We start from the raw sequence: 17647 nt of genomic DNA, 5'->3' as shown, positions 1-17647 counted from the left end.
ATTTTTTGGGGTTTAAGATCACTTTAGTTAAGTAATTAGAAGAAGAAGAATAGACTAAAATATGATAAGCATGAATGCTAGATCCACCAGAATGATATTGCTTTATATCTTGTTTAGAAAGGGGAAATGAACGAAATAAAATTATTTTTTTAAAAGATATTAGATATACTTATATACCCCACATTTTAACAGTTTTGTAGAAACGAATTAATATCATAACAATGAAAAAAGGAATAGAATGACTAATTAGAAAATCTCTATTCCATTTCACTCATTCATATGTATTACTGTTTCGTGGGAAAATGGGTGAAATTAATTGTGGCAAAATTATGTTTTCTATACTTATTTCTATAAAACACAAATGAGATATTATAGAATATCTTTATAAATCACCGTACATTCTTAGCGTAATGGTCATTTCACAAGTATAAGTATTTGTGGGGTGTGAAGAGGTAAGGGTTGGAGTTCAAGTTTTTAGGAGGAAGTTTCACACATATATAAACTTACTTAGGTTAGAGTAGAATTTCTACTTATTTATATATATATATATATATATATTAGTATTTATTTAAATTCTCCAATACTGTAAAAAAATCTTACTCATTTTCATTATGATTTGTTTCATTCATTTATAAATTCTGAAATGTAATTAAAGGTAATCTCAAAGGTAGACCCAAAAAAAAAAAAAAAAAAATCGTACCCGAGCCCCATTATACAATCCAAACTCAGAAAAATACTCAATCCAACTCGGGGTAAAAAATGGTCAACATGTACCTGACTCGCTTAATCCTTGATCAAGTTGGGTTAACTCTACCTGGCACATTTTAAACTGAACTTTCCCCTAACTTATTAGATTTAGATTAGGTAGTATAATATATTCATTCTTCATAGTCTTACAAGCATATCTAGTATTTATATTGATGATATACTGTACTTAAAATAAACACGTTATGGTCTATGACATTTAGTAATTTTTTTTCTTTATTCTTTTATGGTAATGATATTATTGGTGAACTATGAATTATATAAACTTAAGAATCTATGTATTATTTACTCTCTTTTTTTTTTTTTTTTTTTTAACAAATTTGTTATTTGTTTTCTTGTTTGTATGAAAGGATGATAAAGACAACATAATCATAGTATTAGTTATTATTATTATTATTATTATTATATTGCATGTGAAAAAATAAAAACAAACTCGTAATTTGATCGACTCAACCTGTTTACAATCCATTGAAAATGACTTATTTGTTTCCCGTAACTCAATTAGCCTTACCCAAACCATTTGCTAGGTGTAAACGTCAAAGACTCAAAGGATTAGTCTCTACTTTCTAATGGGAGTATATTATTTATTAAAAAAAAAAAAAGTTACGAGCACATATTTGTCCATTACAATCAAGACACATTACTATTATCATTATTATTTTTTACTTAAATTAAATGTGCTCGTAAACATTGGTAACTATAACTTTTTTTGTGTTTGAGCGAAGTGCACAAAACTCCGCAGGACAAAATAATAGTATAATTAATATAGGGATTGCCGAAATAATAAAAAAAGAAATCGGGATTGCCAAAAACATAAAAAAAAATGAACAAAGTAAAATCATTGAGTTCCGTTCCGTGAACCACAATGCCAAATTTGTGATTCAAAGTAAAAACAGAACTCCGTCTTACTCATACCCTCTAACGCCGTCATCTCCGCCGCAACGTCGTTACTCTAACGGCGTTCTCGACTAACGGAGTACGACCCAATAGGCCAAAAAAAAAACAAAAAAAACAAAAAAAAAACGAAAAACGAAAAACAGAATGCAAAATAAACTGTATAAAAGATCTTCAACTACGCAGCAGACATAGAGAGAGAAGAGAGAGAGAGAGAGAGTCCGGCCTTAAGCCCAGCCTTTCGCCGCACTGCTCGTTTTTAGAGCAAAGAATTTAAAAAGAAAAGCGAAAGACAAGAGAGAAAAAAGATAGAGAGAGAGATAGTAAAGGAAAAAGAAAACAACAAGAGAGAGAAAGAGAGCTTTTTTTTTTTTTTTTTTTTTTTTTTTTACTGGTCGAAATTCGAAGGAGATTGGTTCTGCATTATTGGTGTTTAAAGCTTTGAATTCAGACACTTTGGTGAGTAAACTATGAGTTTCAAATTCAGTTTCCTTTTGTTTAACAACCTGGGAGTTGAAACTTCACGTCAATTGTTGCAATTCTGATCAAACTAGCAGTTAATCCATTATTATCCTACTATGTTTATGGATCTTTATGTTATGGTTTAAGGTTTTGATTTTTTGTTTAATGATAATTCTGATGGCAGATTCGCTGACTTCTGTGACTCAATTTTTCCGGGCTCATGGTTTTACTTTTACGTGTACGGAAAATATGTAAAGCTGAATTGTTGGTCAAGAAAATTTTCTTCCCAAGTGTTTGAAGCAATAATTGAGAGCAATTACATAATTTGGAGCTATTCGATTTATTCGAGGAAGTGAATGCGCCTTCGATCTTTCTCTTCTCTCTAGTACGCGGATCTGAGAAGCACCAGTGAGAATTTGAGGCTCCAACGTTCCAATTCCGCTTTGAGAGTTCTGAATTTTCGAAGAATTCAATTATTAGTCAGAGAATTCACTGAATTTGAGGCTCTGAGGATACTTTCTTTACATAATTCAGTTCAAAAAAAAAAAAAAAAAAGACATGGAGCTTCCTCAACCTCGTCCCTTTGGAACCGCAGGTACTTTCAGAAACATGTTTTTTTGTTTTCAAATTTGTATCGTTTAGACAACAATGAAAATATGTTTTGGTTTTTGTTTTTTTGGTATAGGACGAAAACCAACACATGATTTTCTGTCACTGTACACTCATTCAACTGCCCAGCAAGATCCAAGGCCATCTTCTCAAGGTAAATTTTTTTTTTTAAAAAATTTTTAAATATAGTAAAAAATAATGAAATTTATTTTTTCTATTTCAGTCATCTAAGATCTCAAAAATTAAAGGAATTTTTTTTTTTTTTTTTTTGGGTTTTAAAGATTTTTGTTTTGTTGGGGGAGTTGGTAATTTGGGTTTTTATGTTTTTTTTTTTGATAAACGGACTTTAATGTTTTGGATGTAAATAGAAAATATATAATGAAAAGCAGATATATCTATCTTGAATCTTGATTCTCGAATAATAATGAATAGGCATCACAATTTTGTGTGTGTGCACGTGACGGCAATTGAATCATGGATCTGGGCCATGAGTTTTAAGTGGGCAGATTTTTTAAACAGGTTGTCGAATCCGAAAAGGAAGGGGTTAGAAGTTAGCAATTAGCACCATCAGATTGGAATTGGGCTTTTGGTGGGACCCATTTAGGATTTTGACAAATCAAAATTTGACGTGTCACATCAAGGGCACTATTCAAGCATATCATCAATATCACACATGTTACCCAAAAAAATGCTTTGAGACACTGCTATCAGCCCCATGAGTCACGCCCTTGATCTTCATCTTCATTCATGAAATGTGATTTTAATGGTGGTGAAATTATGTCCATCGCACATGCATGCAAAAGCTGCATTGTGTATTTAATTTTTTCATATATTGGTATTTATTATGATGGGGGAATTTTTTTTAATTAAAAATATCAAAAATATTGGATTTGATTTGACAAAAAAACACTAAGCGGGCGTTTGCCTAGGAATAAAGTTGTGTTTTGTGTTTTTGGCCGAGTTTCACGGCACTGTTCATGACCCAAACACGTTAAATGCAGATTTCTAGGTAAATATTGGGTCCCATGGTATTATTCATAATTTAAAAATTATTTTGTTACAGTATTTCAGCAATAAATTTTCAATTTTAAGCAAAATAAGCGGTATATAAACAGACCCTAAAAAATATTAATAGAGTTACAAGACTCTTAGTATTTTCATTTTAAAAAAAAATATATTAAAATTACAACTCAACAATGTTAATCTAAACAGATTTTAAATTCAAAATTTTAGTAGCTAGGCTAGATAATTTTGAAAATTTTAGCACCGTATTTTTTTTTTTTTCCTGCCAAATTCGAAATTTTCTTAATGTAGCTCATACCACCAGACACCAAAATTTGAACTTTCTTGTTTAACTTTTGCCCATTCAGATTTCATATTAATTTAATATGAGAACCATGTTCAGATCTGAATTCCATGAATTGTATAGTTGTCAAAAATTTTAAAAAGACTTACTTTTTTTTATTTTTTATTTTTATTTATATATATATATATAGAGAGAGAGATATTGTTTGGTTGCAAATTTCATAGAGGTAGTTGAGGACTTTTTTTTTAAGGTGTGTGGCTCTAAAATTTTTATAAATTTACATGGGAGTACATGTTAGCCAGGTCTCTCTCTTTGTGGAGAAAGTATCTTTTGTAATTATTATATCTAATCGCTCATATCATAATTCAATGAGTGAATAACATGTGATTCAGTTTTATACTCATTTGTTATAATTGATTTTATACCAATCTTCCAAGTTCCCGTCCTATGATTTTCATTCATTAAATTATTACATGGATGACTTTTTCTAAAAGAAAAATTACATGGATGACTTGACTTGGTATAATTGAAACACGAGAGCTTTTTTTTTTCTTGTTGCCCATAATTACATAAACATATGCTCATTTATCAGTCTTACCTAGATCTAAATAGGAACTCCTTTGTTTCTTCATGCATGAACAGGAAGTTACCTCAAAACTCATGATTTCTTGCAACCATTAGAGCGGATAGGAAAGACCAGTGCAAAGGAAGAAACCACAGCTGAGATATCATCGGTGGAAAAGCCACCGCCTCCGGCACCACCGCCTTCGGTGGAGCACACTCTCCCCGGAGGGATTGGGACTTACACTATAAGCCACATTTCATCCTATTTTAATCAAAGGGTTCCAAAGCCAGAGGGGTCAATATATACAGTAGCACAAACAAGTAGTACAGATAGGAATGATGAAAATTCCAACTCCAGTTCTTATACAGGAAGTGGGTTCACATTGTGGGAAGAATCTGCGTTGAAAAAGGGAAAGACAGGGAAGGAGAATATGGGTGAAAAACCAGTCACAAGAGGTAAAAAAACAAAGTCGTTTTAATCGTTTTTGTGTCCCATAACTTTTCTTTTTTTTCAACATTCACTCATGCATGCATTACCGACAGTCCGACACATACGTAGTTTGTGTGCCTAGTGAGCTTAAAGAACAGCCAAAGTTTTGTCACTGGTTTTAACCTCTTCTTTCTTTTTCTCTCCTTAGAGCCTCTCATTCGTTCATGGTCTAAAACAACTCATAATGAATAATTTTTAGGTACTCTTAGAACTTGATAAATGGTACTTACTCTTTTTATATTTATGATAAGGTTCATTCGTTAAATTTATGGTGAGATTTATCATAAATATGAAAGTAGAGAACACCATTTTACTATACTCTGAAAATGCTCAAATATTTTCCCTTCACCGGAGAGGAAAAAAAGGCCCAAAGTTTAATTTGAGGGTAGCACATAGATTTTGAAAAGTAATTTGTGCATCTATTCTTTCCATTTGTATTTTTCTTGCAAAATCAGTCCTTGATTGTTTGAATTTGAAGCGTTGCAAAAAGTAGGCCTATTATCAGCTATCATATATATAGGGACATGACATGAGGGCTATATATTGAAAATGATCTTAAATATGTTATCATAGGAGATTAAGAATATCTTTCTCAAAAAAAAAAAAAAAAAAAAAAAATTAAGACTATGACATGCTGGTCTATGGTCAGAAGTCTTTACCTAATAAATACAATTTAAATTAATATTCAGTTTATATACAATTGTAAGACATTAAGAATATGAAATTATGGTCTATGGTCAGAACTCTCATCCTAATACAATTTAAATTAATAATAATTCAAAAAAAAAAAAAATTCTGGATGTCCTTTCAATTTCTGTTGCATAGCTGTACAACCACTTCCTGGAGAACAAATTTTCAAATCAGGCTGGTCAAGTTCCTCGTAACCAAAAAAATAATTATAATAAAAATAAAATTTCGAATCAACATTGAAATGTAATAATAAAAGAATTATTAAAGGTGTGAGACATTGCAAGTGTAATAATCTCCAATAATATAGGTTCAAACAATGAAGCAACCATCTATAATCTACTAATTAAAAATTTTCAATTTTTTTTCTTCTTCTAAATACATATAAAAAATTAGGGATCATCCAGAAACCAGATATAAAATTAGTTCTAGATTTAAAATTAATTGGAGCAGCTCTCCCTCCCTGGAAGACAATTAATTGGGTGACCAACGTTTGATTAGTTTGGTTGATTGCAATGTTTCGATGGGCCTTTTGGGCCATCAGTAGGCTACGCAACATTCCGGGATAGCCCATCATCATCTCCTATACAAGGGCCCAAAAAGAAAAAAGAAAAAGAAAAGAAAGAGGAAACTAGATAAAATAAAATAAAATATATAAAAGAAATAGTAGGTTTAATTTTTTTTTAATTATTATTATTGATTTTATCATCAGTTCATACGTTTTTGATAACTAGAATAAATTTTTTTTACTTAATATATAATCCAAGGATGAATATAATCCTAAAAGAATTGAAGGATAAAATTACCATAGTAGAAAATAAAAAATTTAATAAAGGCTAAGGTCATGGCTTAATAAACTATTAAATTTATTACACTTGCTAATGCTATTGGTATTGGTCATAACATTTTCTCAACAAAAAAAAAAGAGTACTGGACCTAACAGATTTTCTTTAAAAAAAAAAATTAATTAATTAATTGATGTGGTCAAAACTTTTTTATATGTAAATTAGAGTATAGTTTTGTGTCATGTGTTTAATCTAAACTTTTTAATTTTTGTGTCAATTAAGTTAATTTAATGCAAAATAAACCATAAGAACATATATCAAATTACATCTAGAAGAGAGTTTGAATACCATTTGTTTGTCCAGTTAAAAATAACTCAAATTTATCAACTTTTTACACCATATATGTGTGTTTTTATTTTTTAAATTGTACCCTTCTGAACTAGTTTTTGAATTATAATATTCGGGCATCCTCTGTACTGAATACTGTATAATTGATCATAATTATAGTATACTGGTTCGGTACAAATGGAAATACGAAAATTCAATCCTAAATGACATCCAACCAAAAAAAAAAAAAAAAACACACTTCACTGAAACCTTGGCATGTACAGAAGCTGGGGCGAAGTTGAGTGGACAACAATGGACGACGTCGTCAGAGAGGCCATCACTGTCGTCTAACAGTAACAACAACAACAACAACGACAACCACCGCAACAGCTTCAGCTCTCTCTCTTCCTCTCAGTCAGTCAATTTCTCCTTCCTCTGTTTCTCTTTCATGTTGTTTTCTTTCATTTCCTTTTCAGTTTAATGCACTGTAATCAAGGGAGTAATGGGTTTATAGGAAATGCTGAACAGGGCTACAGGGCAGAAGAACAAGAACAAAAGCTTCATGGAAATGATCAAATCCGCACAAGGTAGTACCCATGAAGATGACATAATAATAGACGATGAGGAAGAGTTTGTCCTTAAGAAAGAGCCCTCTACTCCTGTTGCTACTACAGCTACTACTACTCCCCACATAGGTATATTCTCACTCAAAAGCTGATATTAATTATTATTACTTCGTTTCTTGTTTCCCAAGAAACTGGTTTCATTGCCAGATTCTTGTGTTATATAGACATATGAAATGTAGTAAAAGATTGTTTCTTTTAGTTTCCCTTCTTGTTTTCATTGAATTAAAAAGTGTGAGTCTATGCAGGGGAGCTGAGGGTAAAAGTGGACGGGAAGAGCTCTGATCAGAAGGCTAACACGCCACGTTCCAAGCATTCTGCAACAGAGCAGCGTAGAAGGAGTAAAATTAATGATAGGTAAGTCTTCCAGCCTCTTTTTCTCATTTGGAACTGTTGTATATATAGCTATATGCATGGATAGGTTGTAATAATGATGTTTTAGTTTGGATAATATTGTTTTATAAGGTTGTTAAAGTGAAAATTCAACTTCTGGAATTTTCTAAGTGAAAATTCAAAATTAAGTATGTTCGATTGGTTGTAGCTTTGGCTTGATCGATTGAAATGGTAAAAAAATAATACTGGAGTCTTTGGATGAATCGATCGCTATTTGATTCCTGTTTGATCGATCGAAAAGAGCACTTGATCAATTGAAAGGAACTTTCAACCAATCGAAAGTCCCAAAACAAGATTTCTGTAGAATTTTCTAGTGACTATTCAGAGAGTTTGAAGAGGTTTCAAGTCTTGTGAGCAGTTTTATGAAACATTTTAACTCTTCATACGTGTCTTTTGATAATATATAACCCTATGGGTATAAATAGAGACTTATAAGTTACAAAGAAACACAAGAAATCCTATGGGTATTCTTCAAAATTGCTATTTGTAAAACCCAATAAACTTGGTAGTATCCTAGAGACAAATTTGTAGAAACCCTTTAGTAACTTGCATATTGAGACAAATATTGTCTAACTATAACATTCAATTGTGCCTCCAAGTCGATCACTAATTTCTATTTACTTGATATGTTCATTTTGTTCTTTAATTGTTACTCCTTGATTTGGTAAAATCCCAAACATGAACTATGTCTCTGTATTTGTTGCAGGTGTGTTTGAGTTCTTGTACTTGGAGGTTGTTTATTTCTTTTTGGAGAATCAAATATTAATTAAAACATCTCTCATTCCTGCTTAATATTTGCCATGATGTTTGTTATTTATTGAACTAAGCAGTCCCGGTCCTAGTAATTTCATCACTAAAGTGTGACATGCTTGTAATGATACAACTTTGAAGTCCCTAATAGACATGAACATAATAGCCTGCGAACCTCTAAAACTTTCTGGCAGTCTCTTTTATGAAACATATCATCTGTATAATAGTTTTTCATTCAACTCCCCTTTCTTGATGCACAAAATAGTCGAATTGAAATTTGTCCCTTTTTTTTATGTTATTTTATCTGCTTTATAAATGTCATTCTTTTTTTTTTTTATTAAATTGTAGTTTCATTTTCATATAGTTTGTGAGTGGAGGTTTGGGGGTTTGTTTCTAGTACCATTATAGCTGTCTAAGGTTGTCTCTGGTGAAGTTGGGAACAAGGCTGATAAGTAATCAAATAGAAGATAATGCAAAAGCAGTTTTGCAAGTTAGATTAGAATGGTTGAACAGTTTGTTTTGAAATACAGGGAGTGGGGTGAGTGCTTTTGCAGTTTCCTTTCTCTGTGTGTGTCTGTCTTTTGATTTTTTATGGATGCTACAAGCAACACATGACAGCTGTGGTGATTCTTTTTGTTGGAAACTTACATTAATCATATTGATGTTCTGCATAACCATATGCAAGTAATATTTTCCCCCTGGTCAAACATAAATAAAAGATTTATGGTTTTGTGGGAGTACCGGTTAGCATTATGGCTCTTTTTTGTTTTTAGAAGCAATCAGTTGATTGTGTACTAATTAGGTTTTTGCCAACATCTTATTCTAAAAAAATGAAGTTATCATGCAGATTTCAGATGTTGAGGGAACTCATTCCTAATAGTGACCAAAAGAGAGATAAGGCATCATTTTTATTAGAGGTATATACATATCTTATTGTAATCTGCCCTTTCACTTCTTTCCCTCACCTTACGTTGTGCTAACTATTGAATGGTGGGGTATTGGAATCTTTTGCAGGTTATCGAGTACATTCAGTTTTTACAGGAGAAAGTACACAAGTATGAGGGGTCATACCAAGGATGGAGCCATGAACCGGCAAAATTGATGCCATGGGTAAATTTTATTTTGCCTCTATGCTCTTTGTGTAATTTGCAAAAATCAACACTCATTAGATTTCTTACTTCTTATTATGTATTTAATGATTTATTTTGTGTGTGTATCATCCAAATGGACTTAGTGAGGTGGAAATTTTTGCATTTTAAAGAATGCTTATTTTACACACATAAATGATCATATATTTGGAGAACAAATATTTGAATTTAAGCCAAATCATAGTCTATTGAAAATTTATTTTGCAAAGAATCTTGTTTGCTTATCTCAATTGCATCCATATTTTGCATACCCTTTTGCAAACATTACCATAGTGTCTAATTTCTAGACCTAGGCTACCAGGGAAAGAATCTTAGAAAATCTGATAAAAGCCTTTCAACACCTGTGCAAAAGGTTTGAACAAGAGTGCTAGGAATAGTGCACAATTAAATAAAGTAGATGTTTCCCTTGATTGGATAATCTTGGGCATACCACATCAAGCTTCCCACATGGGAGGTGATAATGATGACGTTGAGGGCACACTATCTTCTAAGAAAAGCTATCAAGCCCTTTTCAATTGAGATACAGCCCTAGGGGATAGTTTAGACTATTCAAATCATGTTAACTGTAAGATCTAGAAACTCTGTTGAATGAGTAACAGTGAACATCAAAGTGGACACACCAAAAGAAGTTATGACATCTAACAAGAGTGAGGTTAAGCATGTGTTATCCCAACCTAGAGAGGTGGCCAAAGAAACCCAAACACAAAACGCCTAAAAGAGTTTGAGGTGGCATCAAACAAAGAGCACATTTCCCTTGTAATCCAGTGTACACCCAACAGTTTGGTTAATGGATCCATGGGTATTTGTCTGTTTGAAGTCAGCACATGTTAGGCTCAAGTGGTTTACTTTTAGACCATTCAAAGTGTGAAATCAACCTGGTTTCCATGCCATGTGGACTACCAAAAACAAACTGCAGTAGCTAGACTCTGACTTGCTAGAGTACTACCTAAAGCTATTCTAGACGGGGTCAAGTCTCTCCCACTCTGGGAGAGTTGGTGCAGATAGCATATTGTTACCGATTTAAATTAAGGGATTTTGAATTTTATTTTGAGGTTTTAAGGGATTTGATTGCTGTTCAAATTATGAGCTGATTTCTCCTTACTTATTTGATGTAATTTAGAACATATTTAAAGGCTCCAGAGAAAACATTATGAACACATATGATTGATGAAAAAAAAATTTCGTTAGAATTTTCCAATGGATTGGTGTTGATTCCTAGCTATCTAGGTATTGATTCCAAGGTTTTTGGCTTGGTGTTTATTCCTAGGTCAATCCTTTTTTTGTTCTGTTTATTTTTCTCAATTTTACTATCAATCTTGTGCTGCATCAGATCTGTTCCACTGCTGAAACCTAATAGTTGATGATATCTCCCTTGTTTGAAACAGAGAAACAATCACAGACCAGCAGAAAGTTATGTTGATCAATCACGAGGTGTAAATAATGCGTCTGCTCCTGCATTAGTGTTTGCTGGGAAGTTTGATGAGAAAAATATCTGCGTCTCTCCAACCATTGCTGGGAGTGCACAGAACCCAGTAGAATCTGACATAAGTACTGCCACTACCTTTAAACAGATGGATAACCACCCCATAATCACCAATAAGGGAATACCCTTTCCTATGTCGCTGCAGCCAAATGTCTTCACACCTGTCAGGATTAGTGGTGCAGTACCTCAACTTCCTCCTAAATTGGCATCTGATGCAGAAAACATTTCATCTCATCCTCAACCACAGTTATGTCAACTGAGATCATGTCCTACTGATGGCGGCACAACTAGTGACAAGCCAAAAGAACAGGACTTGACTGTTGAAGGTGGTACCATTAGCATATCAAGTGTGTATTCTCAAGGGTAAGTATATGTGTAATTTACATGATTACTTAGTATCTTGACTTTCTTTAAGGTAAGCCACACATTATTAGACAAACTGTGAATTTCACTTTGGGTCTTAATGCTGTTGGTTCGTGTCTGATAAACATTAAAATGTACACACTATTAAGACACTTATTGAACTGCCAGATTAGGCACCTAGGTGATCCTAAATTTTTGGCACTTCTCGTGGCATGATCTTTAAAGGACCATATTCCTGTTAGGTTACAACAGGACTCCAATTATTTGAGTTGGATGCTGCAGATAGCATTTGCACTGGACCATATTCTTCTTAATGATGTCCCTAGGTTGACTTGCCTTCAGCTCACTGAGCAGCTCTTCCATATTAGGGAACAAGCAACTCATGCTGTTGATGATTGGCACCTTGTTCTAAATTTTATAGACGATATATGTAATAGCTATAATAGTCTTGGTAAGATGGTTGGAGGATGCTGATTTCCCATTATTGTACAAGCCCTGTCAACTTTGACTATTCCTAGCCCTAGGCCACTTAAGCATGAGTTTTGAACTCATTTCCACATCAAGTCGAGAGTGATTGGAATAAACCTTTTAGCATGTATACAAAAAAAAAAAAAAAGTCGTACCTATTACACAAGTGACAAGACTCACTTTTGTAGGGTCAGGGAAAGGTGGTTGATATACAGTCTTATCCTAAATTTTGGAGAGGCTTATTCCCAAACTTGAATTGTGACTCATTGCTTGGACAAAAAGCACTGATCATCGCACGAAGGTCAGACCTCTTGTTGATCGAAAATGTCATTCTTTAAATGGCAGTTCCTCCCCTTGAAAAAGCATGGTGGGGTGGAGAGTGAGGTTGTGCTTCAAAACCTACTAGGTGGGTGTGTGTAACTTAGCAATAAAAAGAAAAATTTGCTTGAAGTCAGTGATCTACATGGTAGACTTTATTCTCAATTCATTCTCCATTAGTCAGTAAAAGGAGATTTTGCCTAGTAGTAATTTGTGAACATCATTTTGAGAGCCGTACTTTGAATCAATTATTGATTAAAAATCTCTAACATGAAGGGGTATTTGGTATTGAACAGGTTGTTAAATACTCTGACAGAAGCACTGCAGAGTTCTGGAGTGGATTTGTCACAAGCCAGTATCTCAGTACAAATTGAGCTTGGAAAGCAATCTAATGGTAGAGCGACCAGACCACCATCTGTTGTAAAGGTATATAAGTATATTAATATTTAACACCATAATTGGTACTCGAAGTCTCTTTTCAAGTAAAATTTTTATTAGAGTTTAGTGCACATATTTTATTTCCATCTCTGTAGAACTTGTAAAACTTGGCTAAACTTTGTCTTCCAATGGTTCCTAGGTTAATGAGGTTCCAACTAGCAATCAGGGGACAATACGCTCTAGAGTTGCAAGTGCTGAAGACTCTGACCAAGCCCGAAAGAAGTTCAAGACAGGCAAAAGCTAAAATGACAGTTTCACTATTTTCTTATTTTTCTAATTGTATTAATTGATTTTTTTGGGTAGCCTAGATCATCTTGGGAGGGTTTATTCATGTCTTCTGCTGGTTTATAAACTACCCAGTTGAGACCAAGATTGATTGTTTGTACATGTAGCATCTTTCAATTAGTTTGTTGGGATCCACATATTTCCCAGCAAAATAATATGTATTATTTATTTTCTATTTGTTGTCATCATAGAGGCTTCCATGTAAGATTGAGAAGCTGCTTTTTCATTTAAAGCTTCCATTCTTGTAAAGTTTCTTTCAATATTATTTTTCTTGATTCCTGAAATGTAAGAGAATTTTTTTAATTGAAGGGTGCTGTAACATTTTTTATTGCTTTAAATTCCAAAAATATTTGTCTGTATCCTCAATTTCAATGCTTTAAAATAACAGTAAGGATTGATGACTTGGTATAGAATAAGGAAAAGAATATGGCATAGAAAGATGAAAAATAAAAGGTAGTGTTTATTCCACGTAGTGTGTGGATCCACACATCTATATATAAATATATATATATATATATATATATATATATATATATAACTGAAGCTTTTGAAGCTCCCATAATTTTTCACATCATCGCTATTTAAAAAAAAATTAAAAAATATTTTTATTTCCCAATCCACGTCATCATTATTTTCAAATCATCAGCATTATTAAAAAAAAAAAAAAAAACTAGCTAAAAAAACCTAACCGATACCCAAATTTTTGTTCTGCTTCCCCAAACCCTAAACCTCTTCTTACACACCGGCTCTTTGTTCTCTATTTCTCTCCCTCATCTCTCTTCTCTACCCTTTCAACCTCTGATTTGTTTTTCAATCAAACCCGTTAAAACCCTAAACATCGGAGTACTAATTAGCCCAATTACCTTATTTTCTTTTCTATTTTTTTTGTTGAATCACTGCTATTATCTGAATTAATTCTTTGCTTCTTGCATATTTCATTGATAGGTAAATCACGTAGCCACTGAATCATCATCACCAACGTCGATCGTTCATGCTAATTTTTCTATTATATACTATCCTTTGTGTAAGTTCCCCGGTAAAACCCTAAACCTCTTCTTACACACCACTAAAATTATTGAACAAAGAGGAATTCAATAATTTTGGTATTTTTCATAAGGACCCATCGCATGCGTGTGACGGTTTTGTTTTCAGGATGAAGCAGAGGGTGGGCTGGAGCCTGAAGGCGAAATTGAAGTGGAGGGGCCTGGGGAGGCTGAAGTGGAGAGTGAAGGTAATTGTGTTAATTGAACTGACCACCACCGACTCTCACCATTATAGTTTGTACACCCAGGCCAGGCCACAATATGTGTAAAGACATTCTCTCTAATTCGATATCCAAAAGTGAGTGTTGCCCCAAAATCTCCCGGTTCAATTTCTCAAGAACTCCTTGGTAAGATCACCTTGAATCCTCAATCTTCCTTATCTTCTTCCTTTTTTGTTGCTGTTGTCCTAATCTATTTGAGGCTGAAGGATTGATTTGGGGTTTTTATTAGTTTTGGGATTTTGGGGTTCCTAATTAGGGTTTGCTGCAATTATAGATTTTAATTGCTAATATGTTTCCTCTTTGTTCTTTTTTGTTTTTCCCAGGGGAACACCATAGAAGATCAAATTCTACCTATGCTTTGTCTCTTGGTGTTTTGAGGTTTTAATTTAATTTAGGATTTCCTCCCTAACCTGTTCTCTTTATTTATTTGTTAGTAGGAGTGAAATTGTGGTTTTTGGGTCCAGTTTAGCACTTTGGTTTACTAATTTGTGTTTTTTTAATTCAAAACTTCTGAATAAGGTTTTAAATATATTTTGGGTTCTATTGGTTGTTATCCATATAATTGTAGACAAGCTATGAGTCTTCCATGTTCGAAAGACTTAATCTTCATCAAAATATATGAACACGAACAAAAATATTTTTAATTTTGCATTTCGTAGGATTTAGTTTTCTGTATTTTGGTTGGTTGGTTTTGATTTAATTTATTGGGTATCAAACTTGTGAAGAATTTTGGAGAGCAAGCTTGATCAGCTTTGTGGAGGCTCTTTGTGTTCTAAACCTGCTTGTATGTTAGTAAGAGCAAAGTAGATGGTGAGGTTTTGGGTTCAAGATCCAGCCAATGTATGTGTATCTTACTTATAAAAAAAATGTAGGTTAGCTCAGTCTTTAGGCTTATCATAGCAATTTCTGTTGTAATTTTGTACAATATCAGCTCTGTTCCATTTCAATTCCTTTTATACATTGTATAGTTTCTTCTTATAGTGTTATAGTTTTTTCAATGATATGATTGTGATTTAAAATGGTATGGAGAGCTGCAAAGATATGTTTGATCTAAATTCCAAAAGGAGCAGCCAGGAGCAGTTATGCTAATTGTTACTCCCTATAAGATGCATTTAGATTTTATTTATTCTGCCACTTCCCTTATTGTTATATCACTGAATTATCCTCTAGACTTATTATATTCGTAAATGCTCTTGATGACTTTTTTTCATATTAGGGAAGTTATTAATAGCTTTACTATAATTAATCTCTAATTTGTTTTAATTGGAACTCTTACAATACAAATATGTAAGTAAGTACATATATGTAATTGCAGGTATAGAGCTACAGCCATGCTTAGCATGCCATCAACCTCATTGAAATTTATGTTGCATAAAGGATATAAGAAAGTTGTGTTGTTTTCACCTTGCAATGGCAAAGACAAGATTTAGCAAAATAAGTACAGCCTCCAAAGTTTTATTCAGCAAAAATATAATCAGGATGAGATTTTGATTGGTTTATCATGTCAGGTAATTCTCCCAATTCTTTTCAAATTTGTTTTCCCAAATTATATCCATTTGTCTCTCTATTTGTTTGTAAACTCCACCATTGAATCTCTGTACATCCCTATTTTTTCCTCTCTTTTTTCCATATGGATTTTTCTTTTATTTCGTTTGGTTCCCTATTGCTTGATAATTTTTCTTTTTCTTTTTTTTTTTTTTTTTTTTTTTTTTTTTTTTTTTTTTTTTTTTTGTTTGATGGGTTTCCTTTGGTTTTGGAGGATTGCAAGGAACACAACCTAGAAGGTTTTAATTCTTCTACTATTCCGTTTTGTTCCTTTTTTCTACTATTAAAAAAAAATCGAAACAAAGTTCTCCATTGTTCTATGGTTCATCATTTTAAGTTGTACTATGTTTTTTTATTTTTATTTTTTATTTTTTTTTATATTTAATTTTTTTAATGAAAAAGTTGTACTATGTTGATAAAACAAAGTTTAGAAATTTAGTACTTTTATTGTTAATTGCTTCTTCGCTGAGATGTAATTGTTCTCAACTCTATAGGATTCTCTTCTTCTTTTTTTCTCTTTTTTTTTGGTTATGGTTTTTTTCCCTAGCCTGTGTTTATATTAAACATGTTGATGAAAGGGTGATTATTTACATTTAAAGCTTTTTTTTTAATGAGAATCACAAAGACATCTAAAACTGAAAAAGAAAGTTTAAAGTCCTAGAGTTTAATATATAGATTGCTTAAGTTGAATTTTATGCCCTAAGACTTTGGGGTTACACATCAATTTTTTCATCTTTGTTGAAAATCTGAGTTGGATCATATTTTGTTCTGAACCTATTACTGTTTTAGAATCCAAATTTTGGATTGGAATCATGCTTTTCTATATTACTTGCAATTAATTTTTTAACTCAAATTTGTAGTTGGATTGTCATATCTTTTGCCTCATAGAATGTTAAATGTTGCAGGTGGTTTCTTTTACCCAAACTTGTGTTGTGGACTTTTATTATTGCCCATAATCCATCCTATGATCCTTGCTTGACACTTGAGGTTAGAAGAAAAGGAGAGAGCCCCCTTTTTAAATTTTTTTTTTTTTTATTCCGTAGCTATTTTCAACCAGACAAGACTTGGTTTTTGGGCATTAATTGCAAGGCCATGAAAGTTCTTAAATTGAAGGATCTACATTGGCAACTGCTTATTCTTAACTTAAATTTGTTAAGATTCTCATCCCTTTTTTAGTCAATTTGTATTCTCCTTATATTTTCCCCCATTTTGCTCTTGCTTTAACATTCTGTACTATTATGGGTTAAAAAAAAAATTATAATATGCTTTGAGCCATAATATACTTTGAGCCAAATTATAAAAATTATTCTGTGCATCGCACGGGTTAGCGACTAGTAGCAAAATATAATTGAACTCGTGACTTTAAGTTACGAGTTCAATTATTTTTGGTACAGGTTTTTCCACACAATGTGTGGAACAAGTTTTTCCCCAAAAAAAGCTTATCTGTACCTTATGGTTTGTACTTCAAAGAGAAAGTTTGCTTTGCAATGTAGAAGCAGCAAAAGTAGGGTAATAGAAATTCTTTTAGGAAAAAGGAATTGGAGCTTTGTAAAATGGAGAGTGCGTTCAGGTCAAGAGAAGAAGACTATGAGCTTCAATGTAGCACCAAGAAGGTCAAAGAGAACCATTGTATGGATTCACCTTGCTACGATGCCACCTCTCTTCCTCAGAAAGAGAGCA

The 17647-nt window shown here is 32.7% G+C and overlaps 1 protein-coding gene across 1 annotated transcript; it reads left to right on the top strand.

The window, feature by feature from the left end:
* Positions 1–2007: 2007 nt before the first annotated feature.
* Positions 2008–13487, top strand: LOC115963769 (transcription factor BIM1). The gene is made up of 12 exons (XM_031082922.1): positions 2008–2118; positions 2306–2716; positions 2807–2884; positions 4679–5056; positions 7174–7303; positions 7418–7584; positions 7761–7869; positions 9503–9572; positions 9670–9765; positions 11189–11649; positions 12732–12861; positions 13013–13487. The coding sequence occupies exons 2-12, from the start codon at positions 2680–2682 to the stop codon at positions 13115–13117; spliced, it is 1761 nt and encodes a 586-aa protein (XP_030938782.1). The 5' UTR covers positions 2008–2118; positions 2306–2679; the 3' UTR covers positions 13118–13487.
* The last annotated feature ends 4160 nt before the right edge of the window (positions 13488–17647 follow it).

The sequence above is a fragment of the Quercus lobata genome, chromosome 10, assembly GCF_001633185.2.
Source record: "Quercus lobata isolate SW786 chromosome 10, ValleyOak3.0 Primary Assembly, whole genome shotgun sequence".
NCBI lineage: Eukaryota > Viridiplantae > Streptophyta > Magnoliopsida > Fagales > Fagaceae > Quercus > Quercus lobata.
This window is presented reverse-complemented; position numbering and strand designations above follow the sequence as displayed.